This window comes from Trachurus trachurus, assembly GCF_905171665.1.
Source record: "Trachurus trachurus genome assembly, chromosome: 19".
Taxonomy (NCBI): Eukaryota; Metazoa; Chordata; class Actinopteri; order Carangiformes; family Carangidae; genus Trachurus; species Trachurus trachurus.
The window spans coordinates 13,487,328-13,505,870 of NC_139913.1; the positions used below are offsets into that span (position 1 = coordinate 13,487,328).

At 44.6% G+C, this 18,543-nt stretch overlaps 1 protein-coding gene across 1 annotated transcript in view; it reads left to right on the forward strand.

Moving 5' to 3' along the window:
• Positions 1 to 3,807: 3,807 nt before the first annotated feature.
• Positions 3,808 to 18,543, forward strand: part of myocd (myocardin) — a 31,530-nt gene continuing 16,794 nt past the window's right edge. Inside the window, exons 1-3 of the mRNA XM_083994471.1 lie at positions 3,808 to 3,995; positions 10,291 to 10,356; positions 17,103 to 17,258. Coding sequence (XP_083850597.1) covers positions 3,941 to 3,995; positions 10,291 to 10,356; positions 17,103 to 17,258 — 277 coding nt within the window. The 5' untranslated portion in view covers positions 3,808 to 3,940. The remainder of the gene's footprint in view (positions 3,996 to 10,290; positions 10,357 to 17,102; positions 17,259 to 18,543) is intronic.

Below are 18,543 nucleotides of genomic sequence, written 5' to 3' on the forward strand. Positions count from 1 at the left end.
TTGTAATGAAGATAAATTTATCAGATTTGACTATATAACAGCTACACTGACAAAAACATAATGGCAATAATGATAAAAACACAAGTAGTATGCAACTTGATGGTTCATTTTATATGTAAAATGAAAACTGTAAAAAAATAAAATAAAATAAAAAGAGGTTGAGAAAGACGTCTGAAGAGACAATTTTAACTACCTATTATAAGTAATTATTTGTTTATTAAAGCAGATATCAGTGGAATGTTTTTGTTAATATAAGTCCTAAATAGTCCTATTTTCCGTCAGCAATCACTTACATGAAGTATTTCAGCCTAAACACGAGTCTCTCCGTCACTCTGCTCTGCTGTAACCCGAGGAGAAAATTTTCCTTGTGGGATACAAGTGTTATCCAATGAGGAGAGAGAACGGCATGAAGGGCTGTGTGTGCAGCCAAGGGATGCGCGTGAATGTGGTGACGTAGCACGAGGACCAATTGATGCCTGACAAGGGCGGGGGCTGCTAATTCATGGTGCGTTCAAAGAAACTCGTACTTTGTGTTTTTCCTTCCTGTGAAGTCATACCAGTTCGATCTGGTACGAGTTCACGGGTCGGAAGTTACGAGTGGCCGTTATAGGGAACTTTCACAGACAACAGGATGGTAAAAACACGAGCTACGGGTTACCTGGAACGCTACCAAGTCGTAGTTGTGACTTGAAGCTGTAACTTACGGTTTCAAAAGCCTGCCTTGAACGCAGCATTAGCCGAAACGGCCGTGAAGCTGATATCTGCTTTAAAGCTTTTAGTCCGATTTACACCAGGGCTGGGTTCGCTTCATGTTTCTGAAATGAGTATTACAAAATCAAAAATTTGATTAAAAATTTAAATAAAGTGAACTTATTGTCGGTATGTTAAATTCTCATTCATTAGATCTGCTTGAAGACATTTTTGGAAACTAGAAACAGGAAAACAAACTGAAAATACCACACTGTCATAAAACCCCATAAAGTAAGTATTGTTTTTTTGTTTTGTTTTTTAGCTGATCCATCCATCAAACACACACACACACAACATGAGTAAACACACACATTTGTTTCTGTGCTCACTCAGGGTTTGGTCTCCACCAACTCTTGAGAAAAATATCTGCAGTCACAGGTGATGCTGAACACAAACATTAAAGCTAGCAGTCGCTTAAGTTGGTCAGTAGGAGAGACACCTTTCAAATGACACTTTCAGTTATAATAATAATAATAATAATAATAATAATAATAATAATAATAATAATAATAATAATAATAATAATAATAATTTGCCTGGACAAAAAATTGAATAATGTAGTTTTATAAAAGAAAAGCAATAAACTGTAATTCATTCAGTCATTCAAACTAGAACAAAATCATTAATCTAATGCCACTATGCCAGTGGTGTTTTTCATCTTAGAAAACAAAATATCCTTCAATAAAATGTAATGGTTTCCTTGACCAGACCTTTGTGTAGTGTTTGTGTAGACATGAATCCAGACTGGTGTAGAACACGTTCTCTGCAGTTGTCAGCTACTGTGTCACAAACATAAGGCCACACAATGACACTTCCATGTCATTTACTGTGGACTGATGATTTTAGCTTCACACATTCCATCACCATGTTGCGCTTAGATCAAGCCTGGGTTTAAACAACTGCAGAGAAATCCTTCATATGCCCAGCTGACGTCTTGTGTTGACGGACGTCCAGGAGACTCTGCAGTTGGCTTGACTGCGTCCTCAGAGGACGGTGGGCACAGAGCTGAGCTCAACTCTGACAAATGTTTGGGCTGGTATGTGGGAGCTGGAGGAAGGGAAGCCTTGTTGAATACATGGCCGAGAATCTGCTCTCATGCTGCAGATAAGATAAACCTCCTGCTTCTCAGCTGCTGGATGAGTGACTGGGCTCAACCGATCATTTATAGAGCTGTACATCGATGAATGGATGTATAAAAAGAGCACAGCTGGCTGACAGAGGTTAACACAGAAGGATGGTTCTAAATGCAGGCAGCAAATATGTATCCATATAAACACGGAGAAATGCCCAGACACATTAAGTTTTCTTAAAATACATTATGTCCAAGTTTGGGTTAGTTGAAAGGCCTATTGCATCTGATGAATGATTTCCCTTCTTATCCAAGTTTAACACAGTCGTAGTCATAGTCATAGTGACCAATAACTCTTCTCAATATCTTTTGCATCTTGCTTTTATAGTTTTTTTTTTAACCTTGCATTTGCTTCTAAGTATAGGGAAGGAAAATAGTGGATATAAAAAACGTTTTATTATGATACAAAGTGGTTACATAAGAAAGGAAAGCATGAAAGGAAAGTGTAAAGCTGTGTACTTGTACCATATCACAAAAGGGAAATATCAACAATTGAGTTTTGATACTGAAATCTTTGATGGCCCGGATGAGACAAGACAACGCAAAAGCAACACAAACTCAACCACAGGTAGAAGTGAGCAGTGCCAATACATATGCAAATGAACAAACAAACATACTACATCTACACAGACAAAAGCACATAAATATGACAATTTAATTACATTGAAAAACTTTGATGATTTGTGAGCACATTATAGTATTAATCTGTTTTATGGCAATATCTCAACATGGTTTTGGTCTCCACCAACTCATGTCATTGTACATGTCTACTGTCCTTTCAACTATAGGTAATGACCAATACAATATAATAAAGTAAATCAATAGTTCCCCTATTGGTAATCACAGAGGGGCAACAGGTTGTCTGGGCCTCACAGGTTTCTCTCTTGAGCTTCTCTTCTGATTGGCTGACTGGCTTAAGTGACATCACAAAGTCACAGTAGTGCTGACGACTGGTACTTCTACCTTTAGACTGTATGGAGCTTTAACACAAACATCTACCTTTATACTGTATGGAGCTTGAAGTTGTCACAGCTCACACAGAACTCTTAGACTTTATCTGCCAACAAAATATCTGACTTTTTAAAAATACAAATCCACTATTGTCGCTGTTGTTAACTTTTCACCATAACTGCCGGAGTCAGCTAGGTTAGCATTTTTATACATTTAAATATAAGCTCTTCACGATATTTATATAAAGTAATGTTTACAGTGCATAAAAACTAAAGTTTGGAGGTTCTGCTGAGTTAGATCAGGAGCTGTGTTGTGTAACATCTGAATCTCAGAGCTCATCTTCACTCTGAGGCTGCTTGTCAACTTCCCCCACAAGAACACAAGTAAAACCTGTTGTCGTCCCTGTGTTTCCCTCCTGGCTGCACTGCTGCTCCTCTATCTGTGCCACTATCTTGATTTCCCCCCCCCCACCCCACCCCTATCTGACTCCCCCTCTCTGCTGTCTAATGACAGTCAGCAGGGGTGATAGGCAGATATATTTATACCAGTGGCAGAGGGGAGGGGTGGGGGGGCATCAACCGAGCCCTGTCCGGCCTCCAGGCTGCAGGCAGGCGTGGCTTAGAGGAGAACCCTGTCCAGGAGGCCCCTCCCCGTACGGGGGCATATCCCTGTGTGCTGTCCCCGGCCCTGCTCAGAGCTCTCAGCTAGATGGGACCAAAGCTTCACCGCCCCGAAGACTCACACACTCCCACACCAGCAGCCCCTGGGGGAGAGAGAGCAGAGCAGAGCAGAGCAGAGCAGAGCAGAGCAGAGGAGGCAGCGCACAGAGAGCTGAAGGCTGCAGCTGCTGCACACAGACACACAACTACAGAGAAGACCACAGAGTGTGTGTGTGTGTGTGTTATGGTTTTTCCTTACACTTAGTTTCCTTCTCAAACTGTTGATGAGGCAGGCTGGGTCCGCTCCATCTCATCTCAGCCTGGGGTCCAGAGGCGGCCGGGGGGGTCGCAGCCAGCGCCACTTCTTCCTCTACTTCTTCTTCTTCCTCTTCTTCAGCTTGTGTGACTATATTTTGCAACTTTTGAACACTGGAACCGTACTGTAAGCATTATGACTCTTCTGGGCTCTGAGCACTCCATACTGATACGAAGCAAGTTTAGATCAGGTGAGTGAAACCACGACTGACTGACTGACGTGCTGTGCCTGTCTCGTTTACGTCACTGTGTGTATCTGTGTGTGTGTGTGTGTGTGTGTGTGTGTGTGTGTGTGTGTGTGTGTGTGTGTGTGTGTGTGTGTGTGTGTGTGTGTGTGTGTGTGAGCTCCTGCTGCGGCTTCTGTCTGCAGCTGTGTTTATTCCAGAGAAGAGCCGTGCAAACAGTTTGTCTGCCAACGCTTGGCATTTTACAGGCGGCTCCGTTGTGTACGTTGTGTCATCCATCTGTCTGCCTGGATGAGCCGTGTTGACGCTGGCGTTGTGATCTTCAGCAACACCAGCGAAGTGACAGGTGTGAGTAATATACGGCCGGCATGTGACGACACCAGGAATGCCAGAGGGGAGGCCGGCATATAAGATCTATATAACGGCGGGGGCCCGTCACAGACTGATGTATTCACGGCTTGGGGCGTGTTCTTTGATGTTCATCCACCTCCTCGTAAAAAACCCCCCAAAAAAACCAACAAAAAAAAACATGATATGTGAGGGTGATGTCTCGGGCAGGTTAGTGCACTTGTTGCGAGCCGCCGCCACTGAGGGAGACGCTCTCGCTCTGTGTGCTCTGAGCTGGTGGATAAAAGCAGATTAGAGACTGGAGAGGGGGTCACAGGTTATCTTAATGTGGCTGAAGTGGAAGCTGGTGGTGCTTGTGAATGTATGTGTGTGTGTGTGTGTGTGTGTGTGTGTGTACTTGGGCAAATCAAGTCAAGGGAGGAGGGGTACAGACCGTACAACTGATTTAAACTCAACCTAACACACACCAGCTGTTGTGGCTTTGTGTCCATCCATCTCCTTCATGTGAAGATGCTCAGTCGTCCAGGTCGTGGTTCTCTGAGAAGACCTGACCTCAGGTCAGCTGGACACTCAAGTACCTGCAACCAAGCAGTGTTGGGGAGACTTAAACTACAACTACATAGCTGAACTACAATTTGCTGTAACTTAAACAACATCATCAAGTATTTCAACTACTTTTTGGGTCATTTTTTGTGGTTTAACTTGTACAAACTACAATTTTGGCCAATGACATGAAATATTTAGCTTCCCCAACACTGAATCCACGAGATCCCGATCCTCTTGGATCTCCTTGGCTTTTATTTTGAAGGTACCATCTGAGCACGAGCGTGTTCTTGCTGTTCTACCAGTGTGTGTAGTCTGACCAACACTGCCACCTCCCTGAGGAAAATGTAACTGATGATGGCAGCGGAGCTCAGAGACCCTGCTGCTTCTCTCTCTCCTCAGTAGAACCCCGGTGTCGCTCTCTCCTCTGAAGGCTTCACGCCGCTCCGGGTTGGAACAGGCCTGAGAGGCTCGGCCTCAGCGTTGGCAGTAATTGCGTTCCAGAAATGGCATGGTAAATGATGCTTTTCCTCCCAGTTGTTTAGAGCAGATTGGCAGGGTGGGAAATGACCCCCGGTGCTCCGGGGAGCATGAGAGAGCTGCGTTCAAAAGCGGCAGCAGGAGCTTTTCACTGAGGGTTGTGTTCCTCTGCTGCTGCTTTACACTGCACAGAGATAGAGGTGAAGTTCATCTTGTCTTCAGCCGTGTTCCAGCTGAAGGGATTCATCTCCATGTTCAAACTAAGAACACTGCTTCGGTTAATTTACGAGTGCATGAATTAGATATTGTGCGTAAGTGAAGTTAAACTCTACCGGTAAATCTCTGTGGTAACCGCCGGTGACAGGGTGGGGCGGTGGGATGTCTCGGACGATCTGCTGCGTCCAGGATTTACGGTCTTCTTTAAGCCGCGTGCACCTTGAGATGCATTCAAGGGTTCCTGTGAAAAGCAGGAGCACGCTGGAGCTGCAGTATCAAAGCCATGGGAACTGGTGCTGCTGCATGGGTGAAGCTGAAAGGACAGATAAGGATCTGACTTAAGTGCTCCCCGTAGACTGCTGAATGTGTATGTGTGTGTGTGTTAACTGACTTGTTCTCATGCTGATTTGATTAACAGCTCAAAGGGCTGCGGCCGTGCTCTCAAGCTTGCTGCCGTTACATAACATTATGAATAAAACAATGATACTACATCATGTCGGTGTCCATCGCCTGGTGAATAACAAATCACCTCCAGACACAGGTTTGTCTTAACGTAACACCTGTCGAGGATCAACTCATCTGCTTCACTGAGAGGTTGGCTTGTTGCTGTGAGGCAGCAGAACAACAGAGCAGCGGCATGCGTTGGAATTAATTTGAATTAATCTTTATCTGGCCTGTCATGTTATTGTATTTGTTTGTTTGATAAGAACAATGCAGAACATCAGTACAAAATTAAGGATGTAAACATTTTTGATTGACCACCTGTACCATCAAAAAACTGACTAAAATACATGAGGCTGAGTCTGTGCATTAAAGCCCCAGTGTGTAACTTAGCTGGCTTTTTATTAGCAAAAATCAAATATTACTTTCATAAATACGTATTTCACTGAATCACACCCACATACAAATGAAAGCTTTCTCGTACCTTAGAATGAGTTGTTACAAGTCGTTACAAATATAGGAAGGGGCGGCGCACCGAACCTTGGCTGCCATGTTGCATCGCCATTTTTTACGTTCAGTGGCAGGTCGGTAACCACAGAAACTCACCGGAGCTGTCGGCTCGGGGAGAAAGTTTTCCGGGTAGCGCCTGTTAAAACTGTCACCACTGTGTAGTGTGAGGAAGGACTGAGGCACTGATGTTGCATTCAGGTGCAGTCAGGCAGACGGCCGTCGGCAAACCAACCGCATGTCATTTTACTCGATGAGAGAAACAACGGTAAAACGTGGGTCAGGTAAACAATACGACATCACCATGACAACATATTGTCACGCCTGTATTGTTTTGCCTCGTGCTGGCGGACCACTTGTTTACATAGACGCTTGTTTATCCTGTTACATGCAGCAGCGTCTGTTGTCTGTCTGACGTCTGCCCGATTTCACGTGAATGCAACATCAAGAATACGTTCAGATATGCAACCGCACCGCTAGATGGGGGTAATTCCTGCATATTATACCTTTAAATAACAGAATAATACAGTTCAACTTCTACAGTTTAATATCTATAACTCAGGTGTGTGCTTGAATCTATTTATTTTATGTTTGACTTATTTCATATTTTCGTCTTGAACCTTTGCACCACTACAGAGGTGCACTGGATTTGTTGCATAGTTGTGCAAAGACAGCTAAAGGCATTCCAGAGTTTCCTCCCTTCACTGAGAACACAGTTGTTGTTGTTGTTGTTGTTGTTGTTGTGCTCATCATATTAACTCCTTAATGACTATATTATCTTATCAGACCAGATGAATGTTTCTCCAGTAATCATATCAGCTCTGATAATAAATGATGTAAACACTGACAGTGGATTCACTCTGGCAGCACATTAAAAAAAAGCTCTCACTTGTGTTTTTTGCACAGATCTGCATCACCTCACTGTCTCAGTGTCCACCATCAGCCAGGACAGTGTGTGCAGCAGTGTGTGTGTGTTCACCTGCACCCACCTGTCCATTAGCCGCACCATTCATGCTTATCCATGCAGGGTCCCAGGGGGGCGGGGGGCTGGAGCCAATCCCAGCTGATATAGGATGAGGGTTACAAACAAGCTGACACCTATGGGCCCTTCAGAGTCCAGGCCCACGCAGGGACAGGGAGGACATGATGTCCACACAGAGAGGCCTGAGGCCTGAGCCAGAACTGTTCTGGCTATGAGGCAGCCTTCATAAATCTGCCTTTAACCAGCACGCAGCGCAGGAGTAATAGGAAGACGTGGGTTCTGTTTTAAGGTGGATTTTCTACTTTATGCAGACGTATTAGACTAAAATAAACCCAATACTTCATGTAGTAAAAGCTGTTTATTAGAAGTTATACAGCGCCGCTCATACATCTGTCGCAAACACATTCCTGCTGGTGAAGGTTCAGGAGGACTCATGGAACAAACGCAGCCATGTAGTTGGAGTGTGAGTGTAACAGTGTGGTGTTATTGTTAGCCCTGGTGGTGGTGGCTGTGAGTGTTTGAGGCAGTAAATCAGAATATCTCCCGCGCCGGCTCGTGTAATTACCACCACTTCACCAGCGACAAGCCAAACGATCCTTTATTTACGCCATAAATCTGAAAATGTGTAAATGTGGCTGCAGGTTTGTGTGTCATTTGTTGTCGGGGGAAGTTAACACTAGTAGAGCTTCGTGTGGTCAGCGGTTGGTCCAGCTCCTCCACATACCTGCCTGTATGTCTCACTGAGGCAGGAGAACTACATCATTGATAAAAAATCAAGCCGGCATCAAAAACGCTCTGCAGGATTAACTCACTCTAACCGTCACACTGCGGTGTCAACGTTGCTTTCCCTGCCAGAGGGGGGTTAAACCTGCAAACTGTGTGACGGTGGTGTTAGTCACAGGAGCACAGGTCAGGATGAGGCTGAGCTGGTTGTGTTTTAACCGTCAGTAAAAGCGTTACACTTCTAAATCAAAGAAAAAGTATCTGCTCTGTTTTTCCGCATAAACGAGACACACACATGTAATATATGTAGATTCAGTGGGGGAAATAAGTATAGAATATTTGATCCCCTGCTGGTTTTGTAAGTTTGCTCCCCCACAAAGAAATGGGCGGTTTTTAGTTTTTATGGTAAATTTATTCTAACAGAGACAGAATATCAACAAAACATCCAGAAATTATATCACCATAAAGGTTCTAAATTAATTTACATTTGATCAGGTGAAATAAGAGCAAAAATCAGCAGGGGATCAAATGCTTATTTTCCCCACTCTACATTACATTTCTATATGACATAAATGTACGTACAAAATATGTACAAAAGAATGTAAAAACTGTACATGAACCCTATTAGGAATTGGAACAATTCCATGTATTGACATCTATATCCAGCCAATAATAAAATCAGTAGGCTTATCTTTATACTCATATTGTAGACATGCTGTATGTTACATACATAAATGTATGTAACACCACTTCACATCAAAACATACAGTATATGAGCAGATAGAATATATAGAGTTTTGTTACATGTTCACTGTTCTAATAAACTTGCACACATGATATTGTTAACATAAGTTTGCAACATTGTAAACTCATAGTCACCTTGATATTTTTCAGTAGGCTATTTGTATGTTTGTGTTAACTTATATCTTCATGTATTCAGAGGAAGTGGTAATAATATAGGTGACATTGTGGCATCATCACTCTGGAAATAGAGACATACATGTCATATTATAGTGCATGGAAGAGTCAGAAAAAAACAGAACAGGTGAATGTATTACGCTTTCTTAGTCAGAAGTGTCATCTCTCAGTCTGCCCCATGTTGGCGTCTGCATCTTCTCTCTGTAATTTTGTGAGCAGCCCCCCCCCCTGCCCCCCTCCTCAGCCTGTAAACTGTCATGATGAAGGGAAGGGGCTGCTGTTACATAACAGAGGAGCTCCCTCACCGGAGCGCTGTCATGTGGCAGCAGAGCCCAGTTGTTCAGGAAGCTGTCACATCAGAACTGGAGAGAGGGTTTGAGAACATTCACGAGATGCTTCGGCGCTAACGGTCTAGGAGACGGGCGGAGAATAATTAGAGGTTTGATGAGGATGAGGAGGAGGAGGAGGAACATTTCATGCCGGTGTGCCAGAGCCAGGATCTCAGAGAGACCTTCAGATAAGAGGAGGAAAAGCACACGGACAAAGAAAGGGAAAAAAAAGGGAAAAAGATCCACAGACACGGGGGAGGCTCTGTGTTTACGACCCCACACTCCCACCTACCCCACTTCTACACACACACACACACACACACACACACACACACACACACACACACACACACACACACACACACACACACACACACACACACACTGCAGACCACACACTGCAGAGCAGATCTGTTTAAAAGCCAGGAGCCGTGTTTATCATTCACTACATCCTGTTCTCAGAAATATTTGCGGGTGAGTGTTGTTCTGTTGTGTGTGTGTGTGTGTGTGTGTGTGTGTATATGTAGATACCTACAGTACATACAGAACTGTTCCATCACTGCAAACTGACATGAGCACTGTTCTCATGTCAGTTTGATGGAGTTAGAATAATGAAGCAGTAAAAAAAGTGGCATGAATTCTGAGTCTCTCTTCCTGCTTCTCCTCCTCCTCTGCCCTTCACCTGTCCATTCACATCTCTCCCTCTCTCTACCTGCCCCCCCCTACCCCCTCCCCTCCTCCCCCCTGCTCTCCTTCTTCTTCTTCTCCTCCTCACCCCTCCTCCCTCCTCCCACCTGCCTCCCTCCACCCTCAGTCCTACAGTTAAGACTTCAGCAGAGGAGGACACGAGAGCAGCTGGCAGACCAAGGCATCATGCCTCGTGAGTAACACCTTCCAACACTGTGCAGGCACACACACACACACACACATACACAAAGTGAGTGAGAGAGCGTTTATACACAGTGTGACTCAAACAGCCATGGAAAGAGTGAGAGAAACACAATTAAGCAACGTGAACATGACACACTTTGATTTTATGTGAGTGATGCAGTGAAAGTCAGTGGAGAAAAAAAAGTTGAGATGTCACAGAAAGGGAACCTCCGAAGACTAGAACCTTCAGGGCTACACACCAATTATTTTCACATTTTTTGTCTAATCTTTTTTTGTCCAATGAAAAGGCAGCACAACAAGCCGTAAAAACAAAATTGGCACCGTGTCGTAAACATCTGGACTCCAGTTCCAGGTCACATTTGGTGACTTTTAGCTCTGTGTTGGGGCTCCACCAGCTCCACCAGCTCCACCAGCTCCTCAGGAGACTGTGTGGCCGTAGTCTGGGGCCGTTGACTCGCTGTTTTGGTAAGCAACCGGATCCAGGGCGATTGAGACAGGCCTTTCCGTCAAAATAAAAGCACAAAGCTAATAAAATGCGGTGAAACTCTTTAATTTAAGGAATATAATTTACAAGAAAGTCCCCAAGCCATTAAGTTAACCTTTTGCTTGTATTGTATTACAAGTTAATGTATATTTCATAAGTTTTATGTTGGTTAACACTTTTACTTTGGTGAATTTGGCGATTTCCGGATCCACTAGAAGACGGAAATTCGGAGTTAACAGACACCAGGCTCTTTGCCTCTCTGAAGAGCCCGGTGACGCGAGGCTAGTGTGGCCGTAGCTGCTGCTCACCAGCTGCTCGGTGGTGGACAGTGGGTTCATGATGAGCAGAGGGACTAAAAGAAAATCTGGCAGGATGAAAAAAACGAAACAGGGCAAGGCAATTTTATTTGTATAGCCCGTTTTTACAAACAGTTTGTCTCAAAGGGCACATGGCATCATGTAAACAACAACATCCTCTGCCCTTAGACCCTCACATCCACTGAGGAAAAACTCCATGGAAAACCCTTTTAACAGGGAAAAATCGGAGAAACCTCAGGGTGAGCAACAGAGGAGGGATCCCTCACCCAGGACGGACAGACGTGCAATAGATGTTGTTACAGACAAGAAAACAGAAACAATGAGCTGAGACGCTGAAATGCTTCGTTCAACACCACTCGTCATGTTGCACATAGTAAAAAAAAAAACATATTGATTCGTGCAGCTAACAAGAGACTTTTTTTCATGTCATTCAGGTCAGTAAAAGAATCTAATGTAGTGTGTGTTGACAGACATAACATAAAGGTTTTAAAGTGTGTGAAATATGAGCAGTTGCTGCTTTTTGAAAAATTGACCTTTCAATTGCAGGTCCTCTTGGCTCAATCAGTTTTACTCTGAAAATCTTGGAACTCAGTTGTTAGAAGTATCAGATCTCTGAGTTTGACAAAGTGCATGACACGGACAGAAGAAAGTGGTCTGTGATCGTCTGTAGTGATGGCAGCTGCTTGTAAAGGAAGACAGAGACAGAGGGATGGAGAGAGAGGGGTCTGAATGAATAGCTGAAAATTCTAGTTCTGGCTTCTATTTTAGTTTAACTTTTTCAATTGATCTATTTTAATTTGCACATTAAACACATAGATCTAGATTTAGAATCAACATGTTGGCAAATTGGCCTATTGCTATAGGTTCATTACCTTTAATTGTCGGTGCAAGCTGTTCTTAGATCGGCGGGGCAGAGACGTGAGCTGCTCAGCTAACGCAATGGAGGCGAATGGTACTTTTGGCTTTCCCTCATCAAACTCATCAAACTCACAATCCAACAACTCCAAAACACTCTCATGGCGAAGTTGTGACCTGCATATTCACCACGCTATGAAATAATAACGTGATATTACAAGACAGAGTTGTTTTCGAGGCAAATGCAGCCGGAACTACATTCCAGACACGGCTGCTGGGCGGAGTGATTTCAAAAACACAAGCAGTTCAGAGTATTTGCTTCCTGTGTCATAGTATTACATAATTATACGTTGTTATTTCATAGTGTGGTGAATGTGCAGGTCACTACTTGTTCACAAGAGTGTTTGGGAGTAGTTGGATTGTGTATTTGATGAATTTTGAGGGAAAGATGATTGACATCGTCGTTCGCCATTTGACTACCGTTGCGTTAACTGAGCAGCACACGTCTCTGCCCAGCTGATCTAAAAACAACATGCACCGACAGTTAAAGGTAATTAACCTACTCCTAAAACTATAGGGATTATGACAATAGGCAAATTTGCCAAAATGTTGAACTATCCCTATAAAGTCAGGCAGAGAAACAGGTAGAGGAAAAGTCCAAAAGATGCCAGATGCTGTAAAGAGAAGCAGATCCAGGCTGCAGACAATCCACAGGTAGTGACAGATACAGAGGAGGGTAGAACGGTAGAGGAAGCAGGTGGATGTACGGGACCTGCAGGCAGACAGACAGACAGTCAGACAGTCAGACAGGCAGACAGGCAGACAGGCAGACAGGCAGCCGGCAGCCGCAGCCAGAGAACAGCAGACAGGTCGGTGAGTGACCGCTGAGGAATGCTCTCGTGCTGGAAGAGCCTCTCAGTCTCAGATTTACACAGCCTGTACCTGTTTACAGCAGAGCGCCGCATCAGAGCGAGGCACACCCTAACCCCGGCACACGGAGCCGTGCTTCCACTGTCACACAGGACACGGTGATGAGAACACATAGACCCACTGTACTGAGCATTCTCCTTAAATCCTGACTGGAGCTGACGCTGGCAGCCTCCATGTTCTGCGGGTCAGGTATTTGCAGTTGTCTTGTTTCGCTCTGACTCTTTCGCATTATCAGAGTTTGTTTAGCATGAGCAGACACACAGTCATAACTTTATTTATACAGCTCCAGAGAAAAACCGACAGCAAGTACCGGGCCACCCCTCTGAATCCAGATCCAATTGGTCCCTGATGCTGCAGAGCAGAGCTGTGTCATCTTGGTCATCATGGAGCACAGTGTACAGATGTTTTGTGTGTGTGTGTGTGTGTGTGTTACCCTTCTGTAAGAACAAACACCGGGCCGGGGCCTTGGACTTGGGGCAGGGATTTGTTGAATGATATCTCTGGCACCGTTTGCCATTTCACAGAGGCTCCAGCCTCCAGATAAACTGCTGGTAAGTGTGCGGGGGAACGGAATCCAGAGGCCGGCGAGGCCCTATCAGTTTCTAGGAGTCTGTCACAGATAAGGCGGCAAGGAGAAATGCAACTGGCCAGCACTTTTTCTTTTTTTTTAAAAGAGCACTTTCAATTGGCTGTTTATCTCTTGATTGCAGGCGGTGGCGCAGATGGAGCAGGGCTACAGAGGCTTGTGTTTGTTAGTACACACTTTTCCTTACGCCCCCGCACCCCATGTCTTATCACCCTCCAAAACATCAGCTCTCTTCTCGGCTCTGAAGTCCCACTTCCCCCCGAAAAAAAAAAAATCAGACATATTTGGGGCGTCACAGCGCCGTCCCCCTGCTCCGTGCCGCTGTGGCTGCGATCCCTCAGATGCCGGCTGCCTCTGCCTGGCTGGAGAAGGGACATGGCACAGGCTCTGTGTGTATATTACCCAGGGAACATCTGGTGTTTATTAGGCTGTTCAAGAATCCACCCCAACCTCTCAGGCACTGACTGGCGTGTGGCCTGCATGGGAGCACGCTGTCTGCCTGCTGGTCACAGATCTGCCTCCACACACACACATACAATCTAATATTTCCTCATAAAGATAACAGGGCTGTAGCTGCAGGTTTACTGAGTGCACTCTCATCCTCAGCGGTTAAAAACACAAAGGGAATTATTCCTGCCTAATGCACCATACGTCTGCGCTCCGAGTGCAGTGTTTACATCAGCAGGTATATGCAGCGGAGGAGCTTTAAAGAGCCAGTGTTTTAACAGGGATGTTTTAAAGGGATAGTTCAGCTTTTTTTAAAGTGGGGTTGTATGAGCTACAAATGCCCATTAAGTACACTAGATGCAAAAGGTCTCTGCTCTCCCCCACTGAGAAACACCGACGCATCGTGCTGCACTGAGACACAGGTAGTACACTGTTGTCAATGATGGACCATTAATCAGCATATTTTCACCGCCTATGAGAATCTCAAAATAATACAACCATTCAAGAGTATGATATAAAGTAAAAATGTCTCCCTCTCTCGCCTCTTCCACACACCACTGATCCAAACAGCTGATAGGCGGAGTGATACAGCACGTGGCAGAGTCTGCCTGTGTGGAGAAGTACTGAAGAGTACTGAGTGAGTTGGTTAGTTCCAGATAAACAAACTTCTTTCCGACCAGCCGATGCATTAAATTTTTACTTTAGATCCTACTCTTGAACTGGTGTATTGTTTTGAGACGTACGCTGATTAATGGTCCTTCAACAGTGTACTACCTGTGTCTTGGTGCAGTGCGATGCGCAGGTGTTTCTCAGTCTATACTGCATCTAGTGTACTTAATGGGCATTTGTAGCTCATACAACCCCACTTCAAAAAAAGATGAACTATCCCTTTAAGTGTCTGTAAGCCCAGCTCACAGTCACCGGCTCAGGTTACAGTGTGTGTGTCCCGCAGGCCGCCGCGGCCTCGGGGCTGTTTGATTTAATGAGGCCGAGAGCTCAGCGTGCCGTGGGGGGGCAGAGGGAGGCAGCTGATCTATAGACAGAAGGTGATGTCATCCTGCTGCAGGACAACAGAGGGTCACCAGTGTGACCACAAGCAGCTGATGCCCCCCACCGCCCCCTCCACCCCTCCACCAGGACCGAACCATTGTAGATCAGCTGGTCTACTCACTACCCAGTTCAGCCCCCCTCCCCTCCGGTACTCATCCTCCCTTCCTGCCCTCCTCCTTTGAACCTTTTTTCTTTTCCATCCCTGCATCCATCCTTTCCCTCCATATCTGACACTTATTTCTTTCTTTCTTTCTTTCTTTCTTTCTTTCTTTCTTTCTTTCTTTCTTTCTTTCTTTCTTTCTTTCTTTCTTTCTTTTCTACCCACTATACTAAACCAAAAACTTCTTACATATCTCTCCTCATATTCTCCTCAGTTTTTCTCCATTCACTTCTCCAAATCTGCTCTTTCCTTCCTTCATTTGTTCTCTAACTTCCCACATTTTTCTTTTTCTCCATCTCTTTCTTCTCTCAGGGACACACAGTGTCTGTGCTCTCTACCTTCACCTTTAGATCGATGTCTGATTTGACTGAGACATGAAGCCAAATATTTTCTGTATCTGGAGATTAAGAGAAAGTTTAATACTGAAGATTAATCTTCACTCCATTGTAATGTTTTTTTTTTTTTTTTTTTTAATGAAGGCTACGTTTCAGGGTCATTTTTCATCAGATTCTACCTGAGTCCACAGCTCAAAGATCTGGATCCAGTTCAGAAAGATTGAAATTATATTTGACCAAATAAGTGCCGCTGCTCTGTCTTGCTCTCATATAATCAAAGTGAGTGTGTGCTGTCCGGACTGAGCAGACGGTGGGCAGAGTGTGGGCCAGCTCTGGCTCTGATTATTTATTCTGGATTTAAAAGGGAGAGATTGTGGAAGGCTGAAAATCTCACCTGCTGCAGCTCTTTAATTACGACCTCTGTATTTATTTTTCCAGCTCTCGGAGTGTGTGAATGTGAAGCGTCTGATATTACAACTGATCCAACTCAGAATTATTGATTATTGAAAACTGAAGGAAACAACAGCTGGACGCAGCTGCTTAAAGAAGCAACAATGAAATGATGAAATAATGAAATGAAAATAAACAATCAGCAGAGATGAAAACACAGCTAGACTTGATTTTACAATTTTAATAACAGCTTAGAACTATTATTGACTTGAAAATACAACATTATTTTTAACTTCCAGGAAAGGTTAGATTATGTTGAAAATGGATGTGAAGTTAATATTTACTGTGTGTAAAATACCCTTTGCAGAGGGTTAGACATCTGCAGTTCACTCAGTGCAGGAGACTCTGTACTGTTAGCTCGTCCGTTAGCTTCGGCTAAGAGGTCAACAACATGGGCAGGTTTGTCAGCATCATCTGCAGGAGATTGGTTCATCAAATACACAATCCAAGATTATTATTAATGAGGGAAAACCAGGTTTTGAAGAGTTCCTTTTCGAGCCCATCAATACACAGTGTCCTGTAATCACGGGGAAGGGAATGATCAGAGAAGCGTTAAAGGGGACATACAATGGAAATATCACTTTTTGAAGGCTCTTGTATATCTGGGTGTTTGTCTTGTCCCCAAAATGTGAGAACTGACAAAAAAATCTGTAATTTTCAGACTACGTAGGTTGTGGTTTTATGAGCTGTTCCCTAATGAGTTTTCGAATTTGCATAACCCCACCCCTACCTGGTACCAGTAGAAGGGGCGGGTCAAGCAGTGGTTCATTTGCATTTAAAGGGACAGGCAATGAAACCAGTCGTTCTGAACAGGGCTGTTTTGAGAGGATGAAAAGAGCTGTGATGTTTGATCCTTGGGGTATTTTGACCAAAACATGTCACAGACATGTCTTTAAGACACCTGGGAACTATTTCAATTTGTGGAAAAGGGGCAGAATATGTCTCCTTTAATGTGCCATGCAGCAGCATTGAACGGTGATACCGTACAGATCTTGACCAGATCTCCTCTCCCATCAGTGCAGTGTGTCTCAGGTGTACGCGGTGTGTCCGTGCTGTGTCCGGTGTTGCTGACGGTGTGGTCCCCCCACCCCCCACCCCCCACCTCCCTCTGTGTTGTGCAGACCCAGCCTCAGACGGCTCCTCTCTGGAGGCCCAGCTGAGGCTGAAGCGAGCCCGTCTTGCCCAGGACCTGAGTGAGAAGCTGGCTCTCAGGCCGGGGCCCCTGGAGCTGGTCCAAAAGAATATCATTTCCCTAGACTCAGCCGACTCAGAGACAGGTACCAGCAGAGCCCCCGCCCCCCACCGCCGCCGCCACTGCTGTGTGTAAAATAACGTTAACACACCTTTAACAACCATGCACCAAACCCTCACACCGTTTGATGGTCCGGTTTTAAAGTCTGTAAAAACAGAGCACACACCACCCCGACTCTCTGTGTGTATATGTGTGTGTGTGTGTGTGTGTGTGTGTGTGTGTGTGTGTGTGTGTACACTCTGCTTGAGATTGTAATCTCCTTAAACAAGCATGTACTTAAATAACTGTGCAGCTGAACCTCCACACAGTCACATTACTTAAGCTAAAAGTTGAAAGTTTATTACATATGTTTAATGAAGCTCCTCCTCATAAAGCATCAGCATCAGCACCATCAGATTTTACCCCTGTGGTTTTTATTTATACATATTTATCACGTCCTGAAAGTTTGATGGAACAAAACTCACCACAAGTCATGAGATAACTGTCCACAACAATATTTATATCCAATAAATTAGCTAGAATAAAGCTTGCAACAGTCATGTACTCTTGACCTTGGAAAAAAGTTGTGTTTCTGTCACAAAGAACAAAAACACATCATTTCCATTTTTAGAACATTATTTGTGGAGATTTCTTGTCATCACTCTGGATGACTGAACAGGATAGTGTTCTTCAAAAATAACAAGCATATTTGAGTATTTATAAATCCATATAGCAGAGTCAAGTGTTTGGAAGCTCTTCTCTCCTCCTCCTCCTCCTCCTCCTCCTCCTTCTCCAGTGTTTGATGTAAGGAAACGCAGCGCTCTGTGATTTAGTGCCGTATGAATCCCCGTCCCTCTGTGCCTGAGTCTGACCTCGCACTGTTTGTCCCTGACACGTTACCCTCCACTTCTTCAGGACTCTTGGCAGCGACACAAGTGTTTTGTGAGCTTGGTGCTCTGAGAGCTTTTCTGTTTGCCCCCCCACCCTTGAGCCTCCAGTAAACATGTTGCGTAAAGGAGGCGGCAGGCTGCAGTCAGCCGGTTTACACTACCTCTGCACGAGGAGGCCCCGCGCCGTTTACCGAGACGAGCAGCAGCTGTATTTGGGTCCACCCTCGTTTCCTTAGAAGTGGAGACGTGTGTTTGACTTGGAGTTTAGAGTGCGTCCTTGTGTAGGTTTACCTGTGTGTATGTTTGTACTCCACCTCCCTTGTTTTTGTCCAGGGAGCCACCTCTACAGCTTTAGCCCAGGCCTCCTGCAGCGGTCGCACTTCAAAAACTCAAAATCTTACCAAGAATATTTGTCTTATTTCTAGTCAAAATGTCATTTCT